This window comes from Tasmannia lanceolata, unplaced genomic scaffold, assembly GCF_043159265.1.
Source record: "Tasmannia lanceolata isolate RefF3 unplaced genomic scaffold, GAP_Taslan_0.1 ptg000012l, whole genome shotgun sequence".
NCBI classification, from domain to species: domain Eukaryota; kingdom Viridiplantae; phylum Streptophyta; class Magnoliopsida; order Canellales; family Winteraceae; genus Tasmannia; species Tasmannia lanceolata.
The window spans coordinates 16,893,565-16,913,683 of NW_027518689.1; the positions used below are offsets into that span (position 1 = coordinate 16,893,565).

General features: G+C 41.6%; 1 protein-coding gene across 1 annotated transcript; it reads left to right on the top strand.

The window, feature by feature from the left end:
* The first annotated feature begins 8,517 nt into the window (after positions 1 to 8,517).
* On the top strand, positions 8,518 to 9,977 carry LOC143888577 (uncharacterized). The gene is made up of 2 exons (XM_077393022.1): positions 8,518 to 9,074; positions 9,455 to 9,977. Exons 1-2 carry the CDS (start codon positions 8,518 to 8,520, stop codon positions 9,975 to 9,977), a joined length of 1,080 nt encoding a protein of 359 aa, XP_077249137.1.
* The last annotated feature ends 10,142 nt before the right edge of the window (positions 9,978 to 20,119 follow it).

A 20,119-nucleotide genomic window follows, 5' to 3' on the forward strand; every position in this document is an offset into this window, starting at 1 on the left:
CTCGGGTCGGGTCGGGTTGGGTTTTTTTTCGGAAAACCCACGATTCCCAAACCCGGCCCTACCCATGATAAATCTCGGGTCGGGTCGGTTCGGGCTTTTTCACGTTGACGCAATTTTTTAAGGAAAATTCTTGTTTGGCAAGGCAACTCAACTCATAGAAGCAGAAATTACACTCACATTACACTTGAATCAAACAATGATGTAACTACACTCACATTACACTTGAATCAAAAAATGCTGTAATCAAACAATGTTGTAATTACAATCAAACAATGCTGAATCAAACACTTGAATCAACTCAACTCATAGAAGTAGAAATTACACTCACACGCAATAACAGTGAGTGCGTGGGTTTTCACTTTTAACTTTTAACAAACAATAGAAAAAAAATGTACATACTATAACTTATGTAACTCGGGTCGGGTCGGGTCGGGCCCCTTCAAACCCGGCTCGACCCGAGATTCATGCGGGCTTTTGAATGCTTGACCCGGCTCGACCTGAAACCCATGAAACCTGAACCCAACCCAGGCTATTTTCGGGTCGGGTCGATGCGGGTCGGGTAAAACCTGGCTCGAGTTGCAGCCCTAATTCCTAGGAACCCAAGGAAAATTTATCTTTTTATATGGTGTAAGCCTGTATACTCTAGTATTTTTCAAAGAGTACTGTACGGCCCACACCATAGGATGATCTAAAGTGTCCATTTGATGGGCCACAATGTCATAGGTTGTGTGACTTGTGTCCCAAAAATTATTTCCATAGGATGATCCCAACCATCCAATCTATAGAGGAACTGCATATTATGGAAGCCTCGGTTTGGATCATCCTATGGAAATGATTTTTGGGGCACAACCTATTTACGTACTGGCCCATCAAATGGACGGTTTGGATATCCTATGGAGAGGGTCGTAGAGTACTTTTTGAAAATACTGTATGATACGGGCTTAACCATATAAAAACTCGGGGCTTGGATATCTTAGGAAGGGAACATGTGTGACACATCAGCAAACATGCAATGATTAACCATGAGATATCCTTGGGAGTCTCTGTTAAAGTATATGCCCTGAAAAGCCAGTAGAATGACATTTAGTAATCAATAAAGATTTATTCCATGACATAAATGGGTAATTATATTAATGAATGTGTATGATGTGCTTATTTTATGACACATGTTCGTCCTTATGTAGCGTAGTAGAAATGTCATGCTCAAAGGATTCACAGATCCAAGGGAGCAAGGAGATATGACATCTCGGTTTTATGCAATCCTTAATAGTTCCTAGTTGAGAAAGAGACTGTACATCTCTTTCTGTATACAACCAGCACTAGTCTTGCCTACATACACATCTCGTGAGGTGACTTATCTCGGTCATCTAGGCAGTGGACCCTAAGCAAGAAGAGCAGGTGCGACGATTTGATCGTGCAACTGAACCAGATCAAATAAAGAACAACTTGTGGCAAGAGAAAATGTAAAGTTGTTCTTTCAGACAGGACCCTTCACATGTCCTTAGACCTGATGGATCTTATTGGTCTGTCGGCCCATTTTAGGGTCTTAGTCTATCTCATAGTGATTCTAGTATAGAGTTGCATTCTGATAGAGCTATATCCTAGAACAAACCATTAGGACCAATAGTGATACTCAACATGGGATTTTTCGCCCTAAAATTTAAGGATTGACATCTATAATTTTGTCAGAGCGGTAAGCCTATTAAATAGCCTGGCCAGACAGACTTGATAAAAGGTTTATCGGAATATTTTATGAAATATTGAAATGTTTTCAAAGGAGTTTACAAATGCATTTGGAGGCCGAACATCGCTTAACTAAAATGGTATACCAAGAGTGGGGCAAGGGGGTAAGAGGTGTCCACCCTCCGTCTGACTCAACTCAGTAGATGTAGTCAAGAAGAAAGGACTTGCACATACAAAATGTGATTATGGGTAAGATGATATGACGGTCATCTTCAGGGTTACGTCTCGATGGAAACCACTGACCTAATGCGAGTGTAGTTTAAATACAAAGCGAGATCGCAGTGGAGCTCACCAAAGGGTTCTGCTGGATCGACTGTCGGATCCCTGCTACGATGCCACTCATAACTCGAATGACCCAATAACATCCAAGCGGATCAGGATTCCGCATTTTATGTAATTGCACGGACGAATACGATCTGTTGGGTTAATGTGGATATTAATTATATAAATATATATAATATGTTGATATATATATATATATATATATATATATATATATATATATATATATAAGTATATGCATGTCTTTATTAAGTAAGTAACAAGAGACATTAAGACAATTTATCGAGCACGAAATTGAAGCCATATAACTCCCATTTGATGCGAGTTATTAATTAATTTAGTGGATAATTAATTATTATTTATTTATTTATTTATTATACATTATTATATATTATTAATGTGATTAATAGTAAGTATAATAATGTGAAATCCAAAAGAGGATAGTTATTCCCAAACCGGTTTTGCAAAAGTTGCGGAATTGTAACAGAATTGGGAATTGGGATAGTACTACACTTTGGATAAGGTTGGTGGGGCCACCACACGCCCAAAACAGATGGGAGAGCTGGGGAAAACGTTTCATAATTGCTCTAGGAGTTCGTATTGCATTAGAACTCCTCTTTTGATAGGAATTGTCCAAATGAACCTTCTAGACTCGAGCAATTCGTTTCCAACTCAAAAACTTATTGGATAAGGTCACAATGGGCTAGAGAGTAACTCAAATATCCATCTCCCAATCAGAAAGGGACGCCCCACTCAGCCTTGGACATTTGGGAAGAGTCCAATTCATTCAAGGAGTCTCAATACAACTTGTCTTCTTAATTGGATAGGAATTGGGAGAGAGAAACAAGGACAAATCAAACAAAATTCTTTATGATTAAATATGGGAAAGGGCTGAATGAATTTTAGATGCTTGATAAGCTTGAAAATTCGTCAGCCCCTTCTCACCTTTAGGGAAATTCATTTCCATACTCTCTCTCTCTCTCTCTCTCTCTCTCTCGTCCAATTGTTGGAATTCACACCATAGTTTCAGGCTTCCAATTTAATTATCTGATATATACAACAAAGGTATTGATTAGATCAGACCTTGTTGAAGTGATAAGAGTTATTCACCTCTACAATGAACAGTGCAAAGAAAAAAATCCATCGGTTCAACTTGGGGGTTTCACGGTGTTCAGAACGATCGCAACCGTTTGAGGAGTAGATCAAGCAGCGTGGTTTCTTGATTTCTTCTTCAAAGAGATATTTCTTTATTTTTAATTAACAATAATAACTAATCTAGACTCTAGGATCTTGAGCAACAACAAGATCGAAAAGAAAAATTTAAAGTTCTATGCGATTTTTGTTTCCGTTGCGCATAGCGATCTTGCCAGAAGGGGATAACCTTCCCTCGGTCTCCAAAGATGTAAATGCTATATTGGCAACCAAACAAGGAGTTTTGCTGACATGGGATCCAAATGCCAAGCAAAACCCCTAAGCCATCCTAGCTTTTGCGCAATCAAGCACACCCTACAAGAAATTCAGTTTTATTCTTCTTCCTAAAGGACATTTATGGGGCCTCCTGTTGCCCACACTGTTAACAATATGGATCATTAAATAAAATAGGTCCCACCTACATAATTTGTTAGCTTTGACAAAAAATGGTTTTGCTCCAACTGAGCAATGTACAAAATCCTATCAAATTTTGATGAAGAAATGCTTTGGATTTTTTCTACGAATCTCGATGCATTTTGGCGAATTCTACATAATCCATAGTTTTTTCTAGTTATTTTGTGGCTAGAAAGAAGAGAAAGAGCCGAAAAAACTCACATGCCCCATTATAATAATTTATGTTATAAGATTAGAAAGCTACCAAAAAGACCAGCTTGGCTTCTTGAATGATTGACTATTATTAGCCTTTTTAAGATAAGTTTAACTTGAAGCATTATTTTGTTAATAGCACAGCCTACTTTATTAAATACTTTTCTGATTTGTTGTTGATAGCTTTTTTAGTGATTGTAAAAATGGAAAATGATATTTCCACCCTTTGTCATTATTTTCAACCCTTAATTTTCAAGAAAAGAGAAAGGGAGGGAAAATGCAGCCATTTTTTAGAAAAAGACAAACAAAGGAGGGTGAAAATATCATTTCAAACAGCATATAAAGAAAAGAGTGGCCTTATTAAAACTACGAGAGATGCCATTCCTTTCCATAATGGCAAATTTAAATCATGGAATGGCAACTTTTGGTAAATCCATCCAAATTCATGGGCATTTCTTGTATCCTCAAGAGTGGTCTTCCTTAGGCTCTGTTCACTTGCGTTCCCGGGAAAGCAAATCCCTGGAAACAGACTCCTTTTTGCTTGACAGGACATAATTCTGGTGTTCACTTGCTTTCCTGAGAAATTAACAAGCCTGGGTGGAATATTTCAAATAATGACATGGAATTGCCAAAAATGACGTGGAAATGTTTCTTTTCTCACTAGTGTGGGAAACCAACTCCCATTATTTTGGTCGGATTTGCTTTCCCGGAAAAACTAGTGATAAAAGGTGGGCAAGCAGTTTCTCGGGAAATATTTTCCTGCATAGATCCTCCGCATGTGAACAGGCGCGGGAAACCTTTTCATACACAGTTTCCCTGGATTTCTTTTCCTAATGCCACGTCAGAATCCCGGGAAATCTTTTCTTTTCCTTTCCCGGGAAAACAAGTGAACAGAGCCTTAGGAAAAGAGGGAGGCACATCTTTATTTCCTTTCCATAACTACATAAAATTTTATCCAAAGAATGGCATTTTTAGCAAATCCATCCAAATTCAAAGGCATTTTTTTGTACAATTGACTAATTGAGGGGTATTTCCGTAACAAAAGGAATAACATTAACTCCTCCGTAGTTCACATGTCCACCTTCTCGTTATTTCCTTTTACATTTTTATAGTACATTTACATGTCATGTTTTTCATATTTTATTATATTTCGAAATAGCAAGAGGGGTATTTCTGTAATTTTACCCACGGGTCTTTCACAGCTTTGTAGAATATTGGAGGCACCGCCCACCTATAGAGGGAGGAATATATCAACCACAACCACAAGTATTAGTACTGTTTGGACACGTAATTATCATATAAAAAATGATATCTGCACTCCCATGTTTTGATAAGGGCACTCATTGCTTTATTAAACAATTTTCAGAGTGCTGTTGATATCTTTTCTGCAATTGTAAACGGGATTCTAATCACTTAAGTTGGATCCTTTTCGAATGGATAAATTTGCCCCCTTTTCTTCCCAGGCCACCCTTTCTAGTTTATTAATGACTACTCTGTTTACAATACAAGGGGTGGCCTTTGGAAAGAGGGAAAATGTAACATTGCCCTTTCGGATCCTAAATTGTGAGTTTTTATATGGTGGCCGACCGTCCAAACACAAAGGGCAGAGAGAGAAAAACTCTCCCCTTTGATTTTTGATCCAAGTCAAACTCCCCTTTTTTACTTTTAACTTGATCAAAAATTAACGTGGTTGATTTTTTCTCTCTCCGCCCTTTATATGTAAAGGGCGTCCACCATATAATTTCTCCTAAATTGTTTAGTTTAGGTCACTATTCCTTTCGAATAGGTTAGGGCCATCCCTCTAAGTGTCCTAGGTCCTACTTACTTTGTACACAGTTAGGGGTTATAGTTAGGGTTTAGAGTAGGAAGAAGGAAGAGAGAGAGAGAGAGATTTTAATCGAAACAAAAACGGGAAAATGAAATGTTGTTTGTTGATTTGAGTAGGATTTTTAATGTTACAAAAGTACCCCTCATAAATTGACATGAAGGAACAAATCTTAGAAGGTATTTTTGTACCCTCCATTTGGAATTGGATCTAGGAGGCTCTATAGGATTCCTACGTCTGGGCCATGATCCAAAATAATTATAGACCTCAGGAAATGGATGGATCCAGGGACACGTTCAGATCTAGTGCCATACACAAATCCTATTCATAATTAACATTCATATCCAAATTCTGACCATCTGGATCCATTAACACCCCTAAATGAGATGAACTCACCGTATTTTACATTTTTAAATAGCAACTAAAGGTTATTACAATTCCAAAAGCTCTCAGCAGCCAAAATGAATAAGGCAACCTCAGATGAATTAAATGAATAAGGCAAAATTAATCTGCTTAAAAAGTGAGCATGTATGGCTGTTCTTTCCTGCAAAAGTGAGCCGAAATGGCTTCCCCCGAAATCACGTAGCAAATCTCTTATAATAACCTATATGAAAAAGAGAGTGCCATTATCATAACAAGAAAGGTGGATATGATTTTATTATTTCTTTAATATCATCATTATGATCATGATAACTCCATCATTATTGAAATTGTCATTTTTATTTCTAGAAAAGTTACAAAGATGCCACTGATCTTCCATCTCTATTTTCCAATGATCGAAGGGAGCCCAACCAAATTACGCAAGAAACACTTTAATGAAGGATTTTTTTTTTGGGGAAATTTTCTTTTTTCCATTCCATGACTTAGAAATGATATGATTATAGTTAATTTAGAGGGATATTATCATAAAATTAAGGTGATCGATGTTTAAGTTATGCAAGTGGGCCCAATCATGAGTATCTCATGGATGACTGTCTCACCTTAGATTTACAAAATAACCTCAAGGTTTGTGATATATCACTAATTTATTGTGAAAATATGATCGAATGATATATTAATGTGGATGTATCTTTGTTTATCATATTGTATATATTTTTTTAATTCTTTATTGCGATATATCATGTCGAATGATTTTTCATATTTACCAAGAATTAGTTGTATGCCTTACCAAAGAAAACTAATAGCTACTTAATTAGTTGCATTTTGCCTATCTATGATCAACTGGGTTCCATTTTGACGAGAGCACCAATAATGTAGGAATGCTACAAAAACCAGCTATAAGGGTTCCTGATGGGACACAGAAAAATAAAAAATTAATTGTAGTTTAACCCAGACGGGTGTGGCCCTTTGGCTTAAAGTCATAGGTATGCTCCCCAATGACGAGAGTTCGAATCCCCATGTAAACCCAATGCGAGGCCTGTTGGGGTAAAATCGGCACTAACCGTTGATTAGTGACACATGGCACTTCCGAATAATTAGAAACCGACCTAAGGGTTTTAGAAGGAAACTTAACGAAATATTATCCTCTCCTTATAAATAGCAACGTCCCTAGTTAGGAAACCGTCCCTCAAAGAGGTAATGCACTCTAAGGCAGTGGCTTTCCAACTTATGGAATCCCATTAACAGCAAACTTACCCGTTCTAGGAAATAGGATATCTATAAAAAATAGTTATAAACTTATCTCCAGGGGAAGTCGACCCATTAGGGAAGACTCCTAAAACAGTAAGTTTCTTATCAATATGGACTCTATTCTCTATAAAATGAGACCCTCACGCTCAAGATGGAACTACGTCTGGCTTGATCCTCACAAAAGGGGTACATAGGCAACTTGGAAAAAACCAAGTTCAGTCGCATCTTCCTCCATTCACACTCGTTGGTAACACTTCTGAATCTCATCTATTTCCTTTTAGTTTCCCTGTGATATCGATTTCTGACTTGAGTGTCGAAGTGGCAGCCCGGAACCACAACTCCAAGCCCGCTAACACACTTTCTATGAGTGTAAGTCATTTGTAGGACCAACTCTATCACCGCAAGATCGTACCAAGCGGATTTCGGCATCATCAGATTGGCGCCATCCGTGGGACAATGACAAATTCGAGATCAAAAGCCTTGAAATCCGTCACTATCAACCCACAAAGCGAAGTAGTAATGACCAGAAGTCAAACACAGGCTACAATCCCTGGAAATTCTATTTCGGAGGGAGCGCATACCAACGAAGATACAACTCCAATCACCATGACTATATTCAACAAACTGGCAACACAAGTTGGGAATGTCTCCGTCACCCTTCAAGAAATACTAAAACGTCTAACACCCTCCCCACCGATGGTTAGAAACGTTGGCGCTCCCCCGTTAATCACTGAGGTGAGAAATTCGCCTTTAATGGCAGAATAAGATGAATCACCTGAGGGTAGAAATCCTCCCAGCAGAAGGCCGGTAAATCATCAACCCTCGGCCTCAATCACTAGCCCCAGGCTGGACATGGGGATGGGGAAGGGAACGACAGACGTGCACCGGAATTGACTTTTAGGCCTACTCTAGCCCAAAATAATAATGTCTCCCAAAGGGCTAACAGCACGGGAAATCCGGATCAAGGGCAAGGCAACCCGCACCAAAATCTGCAAGACAGAGTTAATGCCCCTGGCTCGGAACTTCTTGCTGAACTCCAACGACAAGTCAAGGAGATGCAGCGTCATGTTAAGAAACCTTATGAACCAGATCCTCTGGCTGAATGGGAGAACGAGATACAATCGCCCTTCGTAGAGGCCATAGCACAGGCTCAATTGATACTGAATTTTGACCTACCAAGGCTTGACCTCTAAGATGGTACGTCAGATCCATTGGAATACCTACAAGCATACCGGAGATTGATGGATTTCAAAGGTGTTAATGACACAATCATGTGTCACGCTTTCTCTTCATACCTGAAAAGAGGGGCGAATAGTTGGTACGACTGCCTTAAACCTAATTCCATATCCTCGTTAAGAGAATTAGGTCGGGACTTCGTTACATATTTCGCCAATAGCCGACCACAGAAGAAACCCGCAGACGCACTCCTCGCTCTCCGACAAGGGAAGGAGGAAACTTTACGGTCCTTCATAGGACGGTTTAGGGCTGAGTTATCCCAAATCAAAGACCCTAATCATGAGATCGTTAGAGCAGCAATGAAATCAACCATCCATGATAGGGACTTCATGGTAGCCCTGAATATTGACCCTCCTAGAGATCTCCAGGAGCTAATGGCGGTCACGGACAAATACGTTAATAATGAAGAATCTTTCGTTATGGAAAGAGAATTAGAACTCGCTAAAGCTCCGGAGAAGCAGAAGGAGGAGACTTGGTCTAGTAATGGTCAGGTTAAACCCCCTCGACCCGACAATCGACAGTTGCAATCTAATAACCGACCTCCCTCACAGCAGTTGAAAAGGTACAATTACACTCATTTGAACACATCTGTTTCAAATATCCTTTATGAAATCCGAGGAAAGGAAGATCTCCAGTGGCCAAAAAGATGAAAAGTATTGGTCGGAAGCGCAACACTAGCAAATATTGCCATTATCACGGAAACCATGGCCATACGACAGATGAATGCTATAATCTAAGGAATGAGATCGAAAGGTTGGCAGAGCTTGGGCGTGTCAATAAATACTTGTTGAACCCTAGGAATATCGGACCTTCCCAGAAATTCGAGGTTCAAAAGACACCCAGCCCTTCTAATCCGATCCCATCGACCACCAGAGCTGACCAAACCAGATAGATCTCCGAAGTTCGACACTCCCCGGACGTAAGGACCGATGCTCCGCTCAGAAATGCAGGGAGCATCGATATAAATGCCGAAGGATTCACCTCAGGAGGGCCGACGATTTCTGGGCAAAAGGCTTATGCCACCCAGATTCATGCGGTGGAGGCCCCAACAAAGAAGTTACTGTCGGAGTTGACCGATAGTGAGGAACATATAGTCTTTTCTGAGAAAGACTATGACAAAGTTTACCTTCCCCATGATGAAGCGGTCGTCGCTCGCCTCATTATCGCCAATTATAACGTAAGTAAGGTATTGCTAGACATAAGTAGTTATGCCAATATTTTACATTACGACGCCTTCAAAGAAATGCACTTGGGGATGGATAGACTAATATCCGTCGAATGGTCAATCTACAGCTTTTTGGGCGGATCGATTCGTATCGAGGGAAGGATAGAACTCCCAGTCACATTCGGCACAGAGTCCCGCCAGAAAACTATCATGCAAACCTTCTTGGTGGTGAAAGTCCCCTCCACCTATAATGTTATCATAGGGCGTCTGACTTTCAATAAACTCCAAGTAGTTGTTTAGACACCCCACCTCAAAATCAAATTCCCAACCAAAGCAGGAGTCAGAGAGGTACAAGGTGACCAGGAGAAAGCCAGAAACTGCTACGCTGATTACGCCAAAGTAGTAAAAAAGGCTAAAGAATCCCTCCAAATATCCGGTACCGATCCACGCTCGGATGACTATTTAACACGAGGATACAAGGTAGAGGAGTTAACACAAATACCATTGTTCAGGGAAGAAGACGAAATAACAGTTCAAATCGGTTCACTTCTTACAGGTAAGGCCCAAACCAACCTGGTCAATTTTTTGAAAACTAATGCGGATATTTTTGCATGGTCAGCTTTAGATATGCAAGGTATCCCGACGGACGTTGCCGTCCATTGGCTCAATGTCGACCCTTCTCATAGACCCATTAAACAAAAGAAACGGAACTTCGTTCTTGAGCGACAAAAAGCTATAAAATAGGAGGTCGATAGGCTCCTACAAGCCGGGTTCATCCGAGAATTACATTACCCATAAGGGCTCGCCAATGTAGTAATGGTAAAAAAAGCGAGCGGGAAGTTGCGGATATGTGTGGATTTTACTGACCTAAATAAAGCCTGTCCAAAGGACCACTACCCCCTCCCCCAAATCGACATGTTGATAGATGTTACATCCGGTCACGAAATGCTTAGCTTCATGGATGCATTCTCCGGATATAACTAGATACGCATGTACTCCCCTGATATCCCAAAAACATCATTTATGATTGAACAAGGATTGTTCTGTTACAAAGTCATGCCTTTTGACCTTAAGAATGCGGGAGCGACGTATCAACGATTGGTGAATAAAATTTTCGCCTTGCAAATCGGTCAGAATATGGAGATATATGTCAATGACATGCTCGTCAAAAGCCTAAAAGCTACCAGCCACGTTACCGACCTTCAAGAGGCCTTCACAGTGTTACGAAAATATCAGATGAAGCTCAACCCCTCAAAGTGTGCCTTTGGGGTAACCTCCGGCAAGTTCCTCGGGTTCATTGTTAGTCAGCGAGGCATAGAGGCTAACCCTCAAAAAATACAAGCCATCCTCGACATGACATCTCTAAAAACTATGAACCAAGTACAACGACTCGGTGGAAGGATAACGGCTTTGAGCCGAAAAATGCCTCACGTTTTTCAAGACATTGAGAAACATGAAATTTTTCAGTGGACGAACGAATGCCAAGAAGCATTCGAAAGACTCAAGCAATACCTCCAATCTACTCGGGTATTGATGACACCATTACTGAATGAAGAGTTGTATCTCTATCTAGCAGTAAGCCCCTTAGCTGTTAGCGATGTGCTTGTCAGGCAAGAGCAACGGACGGAGCACCCTATATATTATGTCAGTTGAGTCCTGCACGACGCCGAGACAAGATACCAGAGCATAGAAAAGTTTGCATTTGCGGTGGTCGTCGCCGCCAGGAAATTGCGCTCATACTTTCAGGCCCACACAATTGTTGTCCTCACCGACCAGCCGCTACAAAAAATCCTCCAAAAGCCTGACATTTCAGGCCGACTAATCAATTGGGCAGTAGAACTGGGCGAATTTGATATACTGGTGCGACCCGGCCCTGCCATTAAGTCGCAAGTGCTGGCAGACTTTGTGGCAGAATGCATGGTTCCGACCGATGACTCGGGGGGGGGGGGGGGGCAGGAGGAGATAAAAGATGAACAACAAGAAAAACAATACCGATGGATGATGTTTGTCGACGGATCGGCCAATTCAGGCGGAAGCGGAGCGGGACTAGTCTTGGCCGAACCCGACAAGTTTCTAGTAGAATAAGCTTTGAAACTCGACTTCGACGCTTCTAACAATGAAGCTGAGTATGAAGAACTCCTTGCTGGACTATCGCTAGCCCTTGAACTGGAAGCTGATAGATTGAAAGCCCAGAGTGACTCTCAACTCATCGTAGGGCACATTAATGGACTTTACGAACCCAAGGACAGAAGGATGCTCAAATATTTGGAGAAGGTAAGAGGAAAAATCTCCCTTTTTAAAGAATTCGAGATTGTGCAGATTTCGAGAACCCTCAATGCAAGAGCCGAAGCTCTATCCAAAATGGCTTCCTCCGAGACCACCAACTAGGGAAGCGTGTATACAAAGGTGCTTTCCTGTCTCAGTATCGAAAGGGAAGAGGTCACGCAAATTAATCACGAACTCAGTTGGATGGACCCTATAGTGCAGTATCTTAAAGACAGTATCTTAAAGACAGTATCTTGCCTGAGGATCAAAAGGAAGCACAGAGAATTACTGCTAAATGTGCCCTCTACGTCCTGAAAGGCAAAGCCCTTTACAAGCGATCATTCTCGTGGCCGCTCCTAAAATGCCTCCTGCCCACAGGTGCTGACTGAGAGATGGCCGAAGTACATGAAGGCATATGTGGAGATCACTCGGGGGGCAAGGTGTTGGCTCACAAGATCCTTCGCTGAGGATTCTTTTGGCCAACCATACTAGAAGACGCTCAGAATTACGTTAAGAAGTGTGAACAGTGCCAAAAGTTTTCGTCAGTACTGCGCCAACCGACGACCCAGTATTCTCCCATCTCTAGCCCAATCCCCTTTGCAATGTGGGGAATGGATCTATTGGGCCCCTTTCCACCATCAGTCGGTGGTCAAACGATGCTCTACGTCACGATAGATTACTTCACTAAATGGGCAGAGGCTAAAATTGTAAAGAAAGCCACCTCTAACACAACATAAACCTTTTTCTACCATGACTTCATATGCAGTATGGAATACCAATGGTGTTGGTTACTGATAATGGGCCCCAGTTCGCTAGCGAACAATTCAGGAATTTTTGGGAAAGGCTCGGGATCGAACAGAGATTCACCTCGGTTGGACACCCACAGGCGAATGGACAAGTCAAGGTCACCAATCAGATTCTCCTTCAAAGTTTCAAAAAGAGGGTCGAAGATGCCAAAAACACTTGGGCATTAGAGTTATCGAATGTCCTATGGGCCTACCGAACTACTCCACGCACCGCAAAGGGTGAATCCCTATTCAACCTAGCATTCGGTGTCGAGGCAATTATCCCAGTCGAGATAGCTATCCCTTCTTCAAGGGTCGAGAGTTATAATGAACAACTGAATGACGAACTCATGAGAAGTAGTTTGGACCTCGTTGAGGAGACCAAGGAGAAAGCTCGGATCAGAGTTGCCGCATACAAGCAAAGGGTCGCTCAATATTATAACCATCGGATGAAAGAAAGAGCTCTTAAAGAAGGAGATCAGGTACTTCGTTGGACAGAGGTTTCAGACCCAAGGAATTCCGAAAAACTCCCCCCTCATGGGAAGGGCCTTACAATGTTATAAGGATTCTACGCCCCAGAGCATACCAAATAGAAAATCTAGATGGAACACCGATCCCCAGGACATGGCACATGTAGAACTTAAGGAAATTCTATCAGTAAGTCTAGTTAGTTTTTCTTTATTTACGTATGTTATTTTTTTTCATTTTTCTTTTTTATATATGCAGGAATAAGTAGAAGCAATTCTTTCAAAAGGATGTAATAAGGAATTTAGCTTAATGAAATAAAGTTTATGTTTGTTTCAAAAGTGTTCCTATTATATTTCTATCTGTGAAAAATGTTTTTATGTGTGTTTAGAATACATCTAATAAAATCACCCAACGATTAATAAACCGATCGAACGAGGTAAAACGCTTGTCTGATCCTCAGGACAGAAGGACATAAAGTCGTGACGTGTTTTTTCTATTAAAAAATAAAAAATAAGTAAACATTAAATAAAAACTAGTTAGCCTTATAAGGTTAACACCCACCGACCAAGCAAGTAAGCCGATCGAGTAGGGGGAGGCACTCATCCGAGCCACAACAGGAGGATCCGATGCTCTGATCCTCGGATCAACCAGATGATATGTGAGTGCGACCGAGGTTGATCATCCTGGATACCACAAAAAATATCACTGGATAATGAGTCATCTCCTCATAAGGAAAGGCGGGTCAGTCGACTTCGAATTGATCAATCAAAGAAAGACGTCCAATGTGCAAAGCACAAAGGGGATACCCGTCAATTGTTGCCTTTACAAAGGAATGATAGAGACTATCCCTAACTAACATGAGGAAAAGGGAACAGGACCGAACGTCCGACGCATTCCTCACAATAGGAACATGACCGAACGTCCGGCCATTCCCTTACCGGGGTCCCCCTTCTTATTTTTAAATGAGAACGAGAGAGGAAATAACCAGCGCAATGTAAAAGAAAACCCCGCCCCTCACAGAGGAAAGGCAAGAGGCTCATAAAATTAAAAGCATGAATCCCATTCCCCCCCATAGAGGTGAGGAATAGAGCTCGTGTATAGTATTCACATAAATAGAAAGGGTACTTGTAACTACCAGACCAACAATGCTGATAAAGATACGGTCCTACAAAGTATGCACCCCAAATATTACAGACCAGAAAAAAATGTTTTTTTGCACTTCAAGTGCATCCAAAAAAGAACTTATCAAAACTAATGAAAAGAAGGACCTAAGAATCTAAATCAGTCACGAGCGGAGGATCAGTGGCGGCAGTATCAGTTGAAGGGGCGGTGAAGCGGTCAACTGGGAAATTCGGCATAATTTCCAGGACTTGCCTCCTACACTCGGCAAACCCCTTCACTTCAAAGTCGAGAGCATGGAAGGCCAACTCAAAGCCGTATTCTTCGCTTTCTTTGAACTTGGCCACTCCTTGTGCCTCGACTGCCGCCCAATCCTACACCAGATCATTGAGAGCCTCCTCTGACTCCTTAAGTTTCTTCTTAGCTCATTCGAGATCCTTGCGAAGAGCGCTGATGACCTCTTCGTCAGCCTTTTCCTTCTTCTCTAACTCCGCAACCATGTTCTCAAGGGAAGTGTTCTTCCCTTCAAGAATACCGACCACATCCTTAAGCTTTAGGCTGTCTGCTAAAGTGTCCATAATTCGGTTGGAAGCCATAGCACTGAGGTCGTTTACCTAACAAAAAATGCAAAAATATAAGTCTGCACAGTCTAAAGAGAAAAAGGGAGGAAGAGGCCCAATACATGCATACCTTCTTCTGCGCGTGGAGCAAGGAGCGACTAAGGGCCCCGAACTTAACTTCCTCAATTCCTCCCTATCCCTCGGTAGAAGACTGGTCAGACAAATCTCCACCCCGACCCTTTGGTTATGAAGGGCGGAATCTTTATTCCCGACCTTCCAAGAAGTATTGAAGGCCTCACCTTGAATCTTAGTGTCTTCCTCTGTTATATCAACATGATGAAAAAGAGTTGTGCCCTCCGGCACCCATCAATAGAAAAAGCGGACGGGGGCGCCTCTGAGATACCTTCAGTTTGGGAAAGGATTCGAGCTTCTTTGAACCTCTTCCCTGATCCAGACTGGTCCTCCTCAGTCGGGTCTCTTGATTTTGCTGGAACTTTCGGAGGATCAGTTGGGGCGGAAGCCCCAACCCCAAACCTAGCTTTCTGAGCCTTCTCTAAGGTCGTGGCTGATATTTTGAGTGTCGGTTTCGTCGGAGGATCGACCTTCTTCGAAACCATACCTGAGCAAACGCGGAAAGATCAGTCTCTCCTCAAAATAAATTTAAATAGGGAAGACCAGGCTGTCAAGAAAAAATACCGCTAGACACGGCTCTGACCTCTTCATCGGCCTCCTCGTGAGGGGATGCGCTGGAGCAGACTATACTCTAGGAGCTTGGCTTCGGTCATGAACTCCCGGGTGTCTATTTTAAACGCCGTCGAAACAACATTGAAAATGCAGTCCCCCATCTCTCCTAAGGTCGGCAGAATATCCATTCTATCTGAGCAAGGCTTCCTCCAATCAAAGGGAAACTTCGGTCCAGCAGAAGCTGGTGGTTTCACGAAAAAGTTGTTTTTCCATTTTTTGAGAGAGGAAGGAGCCTTCACACCGACCATAATTCTCTTACGATGGGTAAGATTTAGCCAACCTCCGTCTTCCACTAGTTTAAAACAACTACGGAAAACGTTCACAGATACCCCGACGTTTAAGATCTTACTCTTGGCCAAGTAGACCAACATATTTCTCCAACTGTTCGGAAACAACTGGGAGGGTGCAACTCCGTAAAACTCTAGAAATAAGGAGAGAAGGCCCACTATCAGAAATCGGAGCCCACCCCTAAAGGCTTCAATATAGAAGGCTGTCTCACCTTCTTTTAAACTTACACAGGCCCGCTCTTCAGGACTCGGCAGGCGGATGATGTAATCACTCGGGATTCCCTCCTAAGGTCGGAAAGGTCCTTAGCGACAAGGGTACAAACTTGTGATGTCACTACTTCTGGCCTAATCGGTTCTCCAACTTCACTCATGGCTACGAAAAAGTCAGCCGACTCTTGTGTAAGGGCCACAGCCTGCTCATCTAAAGTCTCCCTCATCATCAGATTGGGAGGAATGCTGTCACGACGAGTGGCACTAATGGTGGCTTTTGAGTCTACTTTAGCCCTCTTTCATTTTCTAGGTGCTCTCTCCTTCTTGTTTGGATGTTTCTTCCTAGAAATGCTAGTGACCGGGAGAGATTCACATGAACTAGCCTCGTCTCTAACCTCTTCTGTGAAATGGACTCTAGGAGGAGATTCTGAGTTCTCCAAATGAGCTACACTCCCAGAGGGGTTTTGCGAGTCAGTAGCATTAGACATATCTAAGAACAAAGTTGAAATACAAGTATGACAACCCAAGACGGGGGGGTGAATTGGTCCATTAGAATTTTTAGGCTTAATTAAGGGGAGATTAAAAATCAATCCACTAATTAAGCATTAATTAATTTAACCCTTGTTCAAATAGATATATTAATTAAAGCTAGGGTTTATATATTCTAATCATGCACATTTACTAACCCTTGTTCAAATAGGCATTATAATACTTAGGGTTTAAACTTTTCAATCAAGTGAGAAGAGCAAGCATCCACAAGGCACAAGATTTATAGTGGTTCGGTCTATCACAAGACCTACTCCACTCTTCCAAGTTTTACCTCCTTGGGATCTCCACTAAAAATGATGAAGCCGTACACCCGACTCCTCCATCTCCAAAGGGAACAAACCCTTTCTGCACGAACCCTTGACGATGGGACACACCCTTGTACCTGTTCACCTTTGTTAACAGGCCGAATCAAAGACCCTCACCATGTCTTCTCAATTCTTAACGGGCCGAAGAGAAAGCCCTAGTCTTCACAATTTTTAACGGGCCGAAGAGAAGACTTTCACATGAAGACCAAAGAAAATGAAAAACACTTAATGCCTCTTAATAGGCGGATTACAACTTTGATAGCTCACAATCACTCCAAGAAAATACAAATGTAAAGCCCTATAGAGTACCTCTTGATAAGATGTAGAAATGGATGATCAAAGAGGTTTTTAGCTTTTGATTAAAAACTTGAAGCTCAAAGAGAAAATGGGATTTGATCTTTCTCAAATGTTCAAAAGCTTGTAGAGATAGGTTTGAAAATATGACCGTTTGGGGTAAAACTGTAAATAACTGGCTTGAAAAAGTCAAGCAGAAAACGCCCCAACGGCTAGTTTGCCCGACTGTCGCGGTCACCCGCCCCTATCGGACGCCCTTTTATATTTTCAAATTTCTTACCGTCGCGGTCGACCGGCCCCATGGCGGTTGCCCGGTGAGGTCAACCTATTTGCTCAAAACTTCGGCTCAAAAACCTATCTCGGTCGACCGACCCACGGCGGTCGCCCGTCCAAACCATGACAGATTGTTCTTGTAAGCCCAAAGGTTCCCATGGGTTAATCATTCACCTTACCTTCTTGTTTTGATGCTAGCAAACTACATTGATTAGCATTTATGGACTGATGTCTTATAAAGGGGTTAAAACCACTAGGTGGGAAAAAACTGAGGTTACCATTTAGAAAGAGACGCGTGTCGTGCCCCCGTACGGTGACGCTTCACATCCCCCGTCATTGCGCCGAAAAAATGGCGGTTGCCATTACGAGCAAAAGCACCATTTCCCAAAAAAGCGGTCTCGTAGCTCGATATCGACTATTTCCTAATCCAAATAGGTTCCTATCAAGTGAGCTGTTACAAACGGGAGAAGGGATAAAAAGGGTTATCCCGGAACATATGTACGCTTCGGTAACGGTCCATTTTAGGATGAAAACCGACTTACGCGTACACCATATCCCCACCAGTCAACCAGCGTATAAGTGAAGGATAACCTTCCGAATGAGATGCTATCCGACCAACGAGCAAGTGGTTAAATGATCGGGAACCTAAGATCTTTAAGTAAAAGCAAGTCTCGATAAAGGCCCATTTTAAAAGGCAAATACCGACTAATATGTACACACACACACACACACACACACACATATATATATATATATATATATATATATATATATATATATATTCCCACTGGTACAGACAAGTAGAGAAGACAATTGACGAAAACAAATAAAGTAAAATTTCATTTATCTGTTGAACTGTTTACATGTGGAGGGCTTCAAGGCCAAAGTGTGGGACCTGATCCTGCTAGGGGGGCGCGACCCGCCTCCTTCTTGATCTCTCGTACCCACGCGAATGGCGTATGCCTTTTTATTATTAATATAAGTCATCTTTTTTGTGAATTTGGATCACTAAAGCAATCCGAATTTCACACAAAAGAGAATAATAAGAGCCGCCACCTAGGTAAGAGACCTAGGACCCATAAGTGACACTGCAATGATCTGCGGTCCCAGGAGTCTAGATTCATTACCTGATTATGAGAATGGAAGGTATGGGGGATTACCACCATATGCACCATTCTTGCCCGATAATCCGGTCTTCAATTCAAAGATTAACTCATTTAAATTTCTTTAAAATGCTCATTTAAACTCTCTTAATGTGATCTATGTGACATGCATCCTAAAATCTGTAGACACCCCCATTTTGCTCTGCTTTGATCAACAAAGAAATTAGGGTTTCGCTGTCAATTTTTCAGTATTTTCCATTCCCGTGTTCGTCCCTTACGCTTTCTCAAATCTTTCTGGTCATTCCTGCAATGTTCTGATTTTTTTTTCCGTTGAGTATTGAGAAGGGTTATTCATGAGAATCCGAGCAAAAGAGAATGTGGGACCCGCTGGTGTGGGACCCGTTTGTGTGGGACCCGCTGGTGTGGGACCTGCTAGTGTGGGACCTGCTAGTGTGGGACCCGTTTGTGTGGGACCCGCTGATGTGGGACCCGTTTGTGTGGGACCCGCTGATGTGGGACCCGCTTGTGTAGGGCCCGCTGATGTGGGGCCCGCTTGTGCGGAACCCACAAAGTGGGACTCACCATTAGCATGACTTAACTTTCTCTACCATTTCCACTAACTTCATTTTTCCCTTTAAAATAACACCATTATCTCCATTACCATTATATATTCCATTATCCCCACCACCATTATCTCCATTACCATTATATATTCCATTATCCCCACCACCATTCCCACCATTACCATTATATATTCCATTATCCCCACCACCATTCCCACCATTACCATTATATATTCCATTATTCCCACCACCATTCCCACCATTACCATTATATATTCCATTATTCCCACCACCATTCCCACCATTACCATTATATATTCCATTATTCTCCACCACACCCACCATTCTCATTTTTTATTTCCACCTCTCCACTAAGTTTTTCACTATATAAAGAGAGGTGATGAGAGGAAGAAAAGAGGAGAAAAACAACACATTGTTTTTGGATAGTTTTCTCTTTCTCTCCCTCAATATCTCCCTCCCTCAATATCTCTCACTCTCTCACTCTCACACTATCATTATCTACTTTCTCTCCTTATTTGTTTCTCCCCATCTCTCTCCCTTGTTCCATATAAAAAAAAAATATAAAAGAAAATAAAACAAAGAAAAAGAGAAAGAAAGCGGAAGCGGATCAAGCGGCGGTGCGATTTTCGAATTTTTCGGCTCTCGGATTCGACGAGGATTTCGATCACAGGTAGGTACTTAATTTTTAGATTTTTCTAGAATTATTTGGTATATTTGCATGATTTTTAGTATTTAATTGGATTTAGTTGAAAATTAAATATGTATGCTCAAAATCATGATCTCCATGAGTGTTTCGAAAATAAAATATATACTAAATGAATTCCAAAATTAATGAAATTTCGTGGGAAACTAATATGATACCAGTACATTCTACCATGAAATTTTGAGAATTTGTA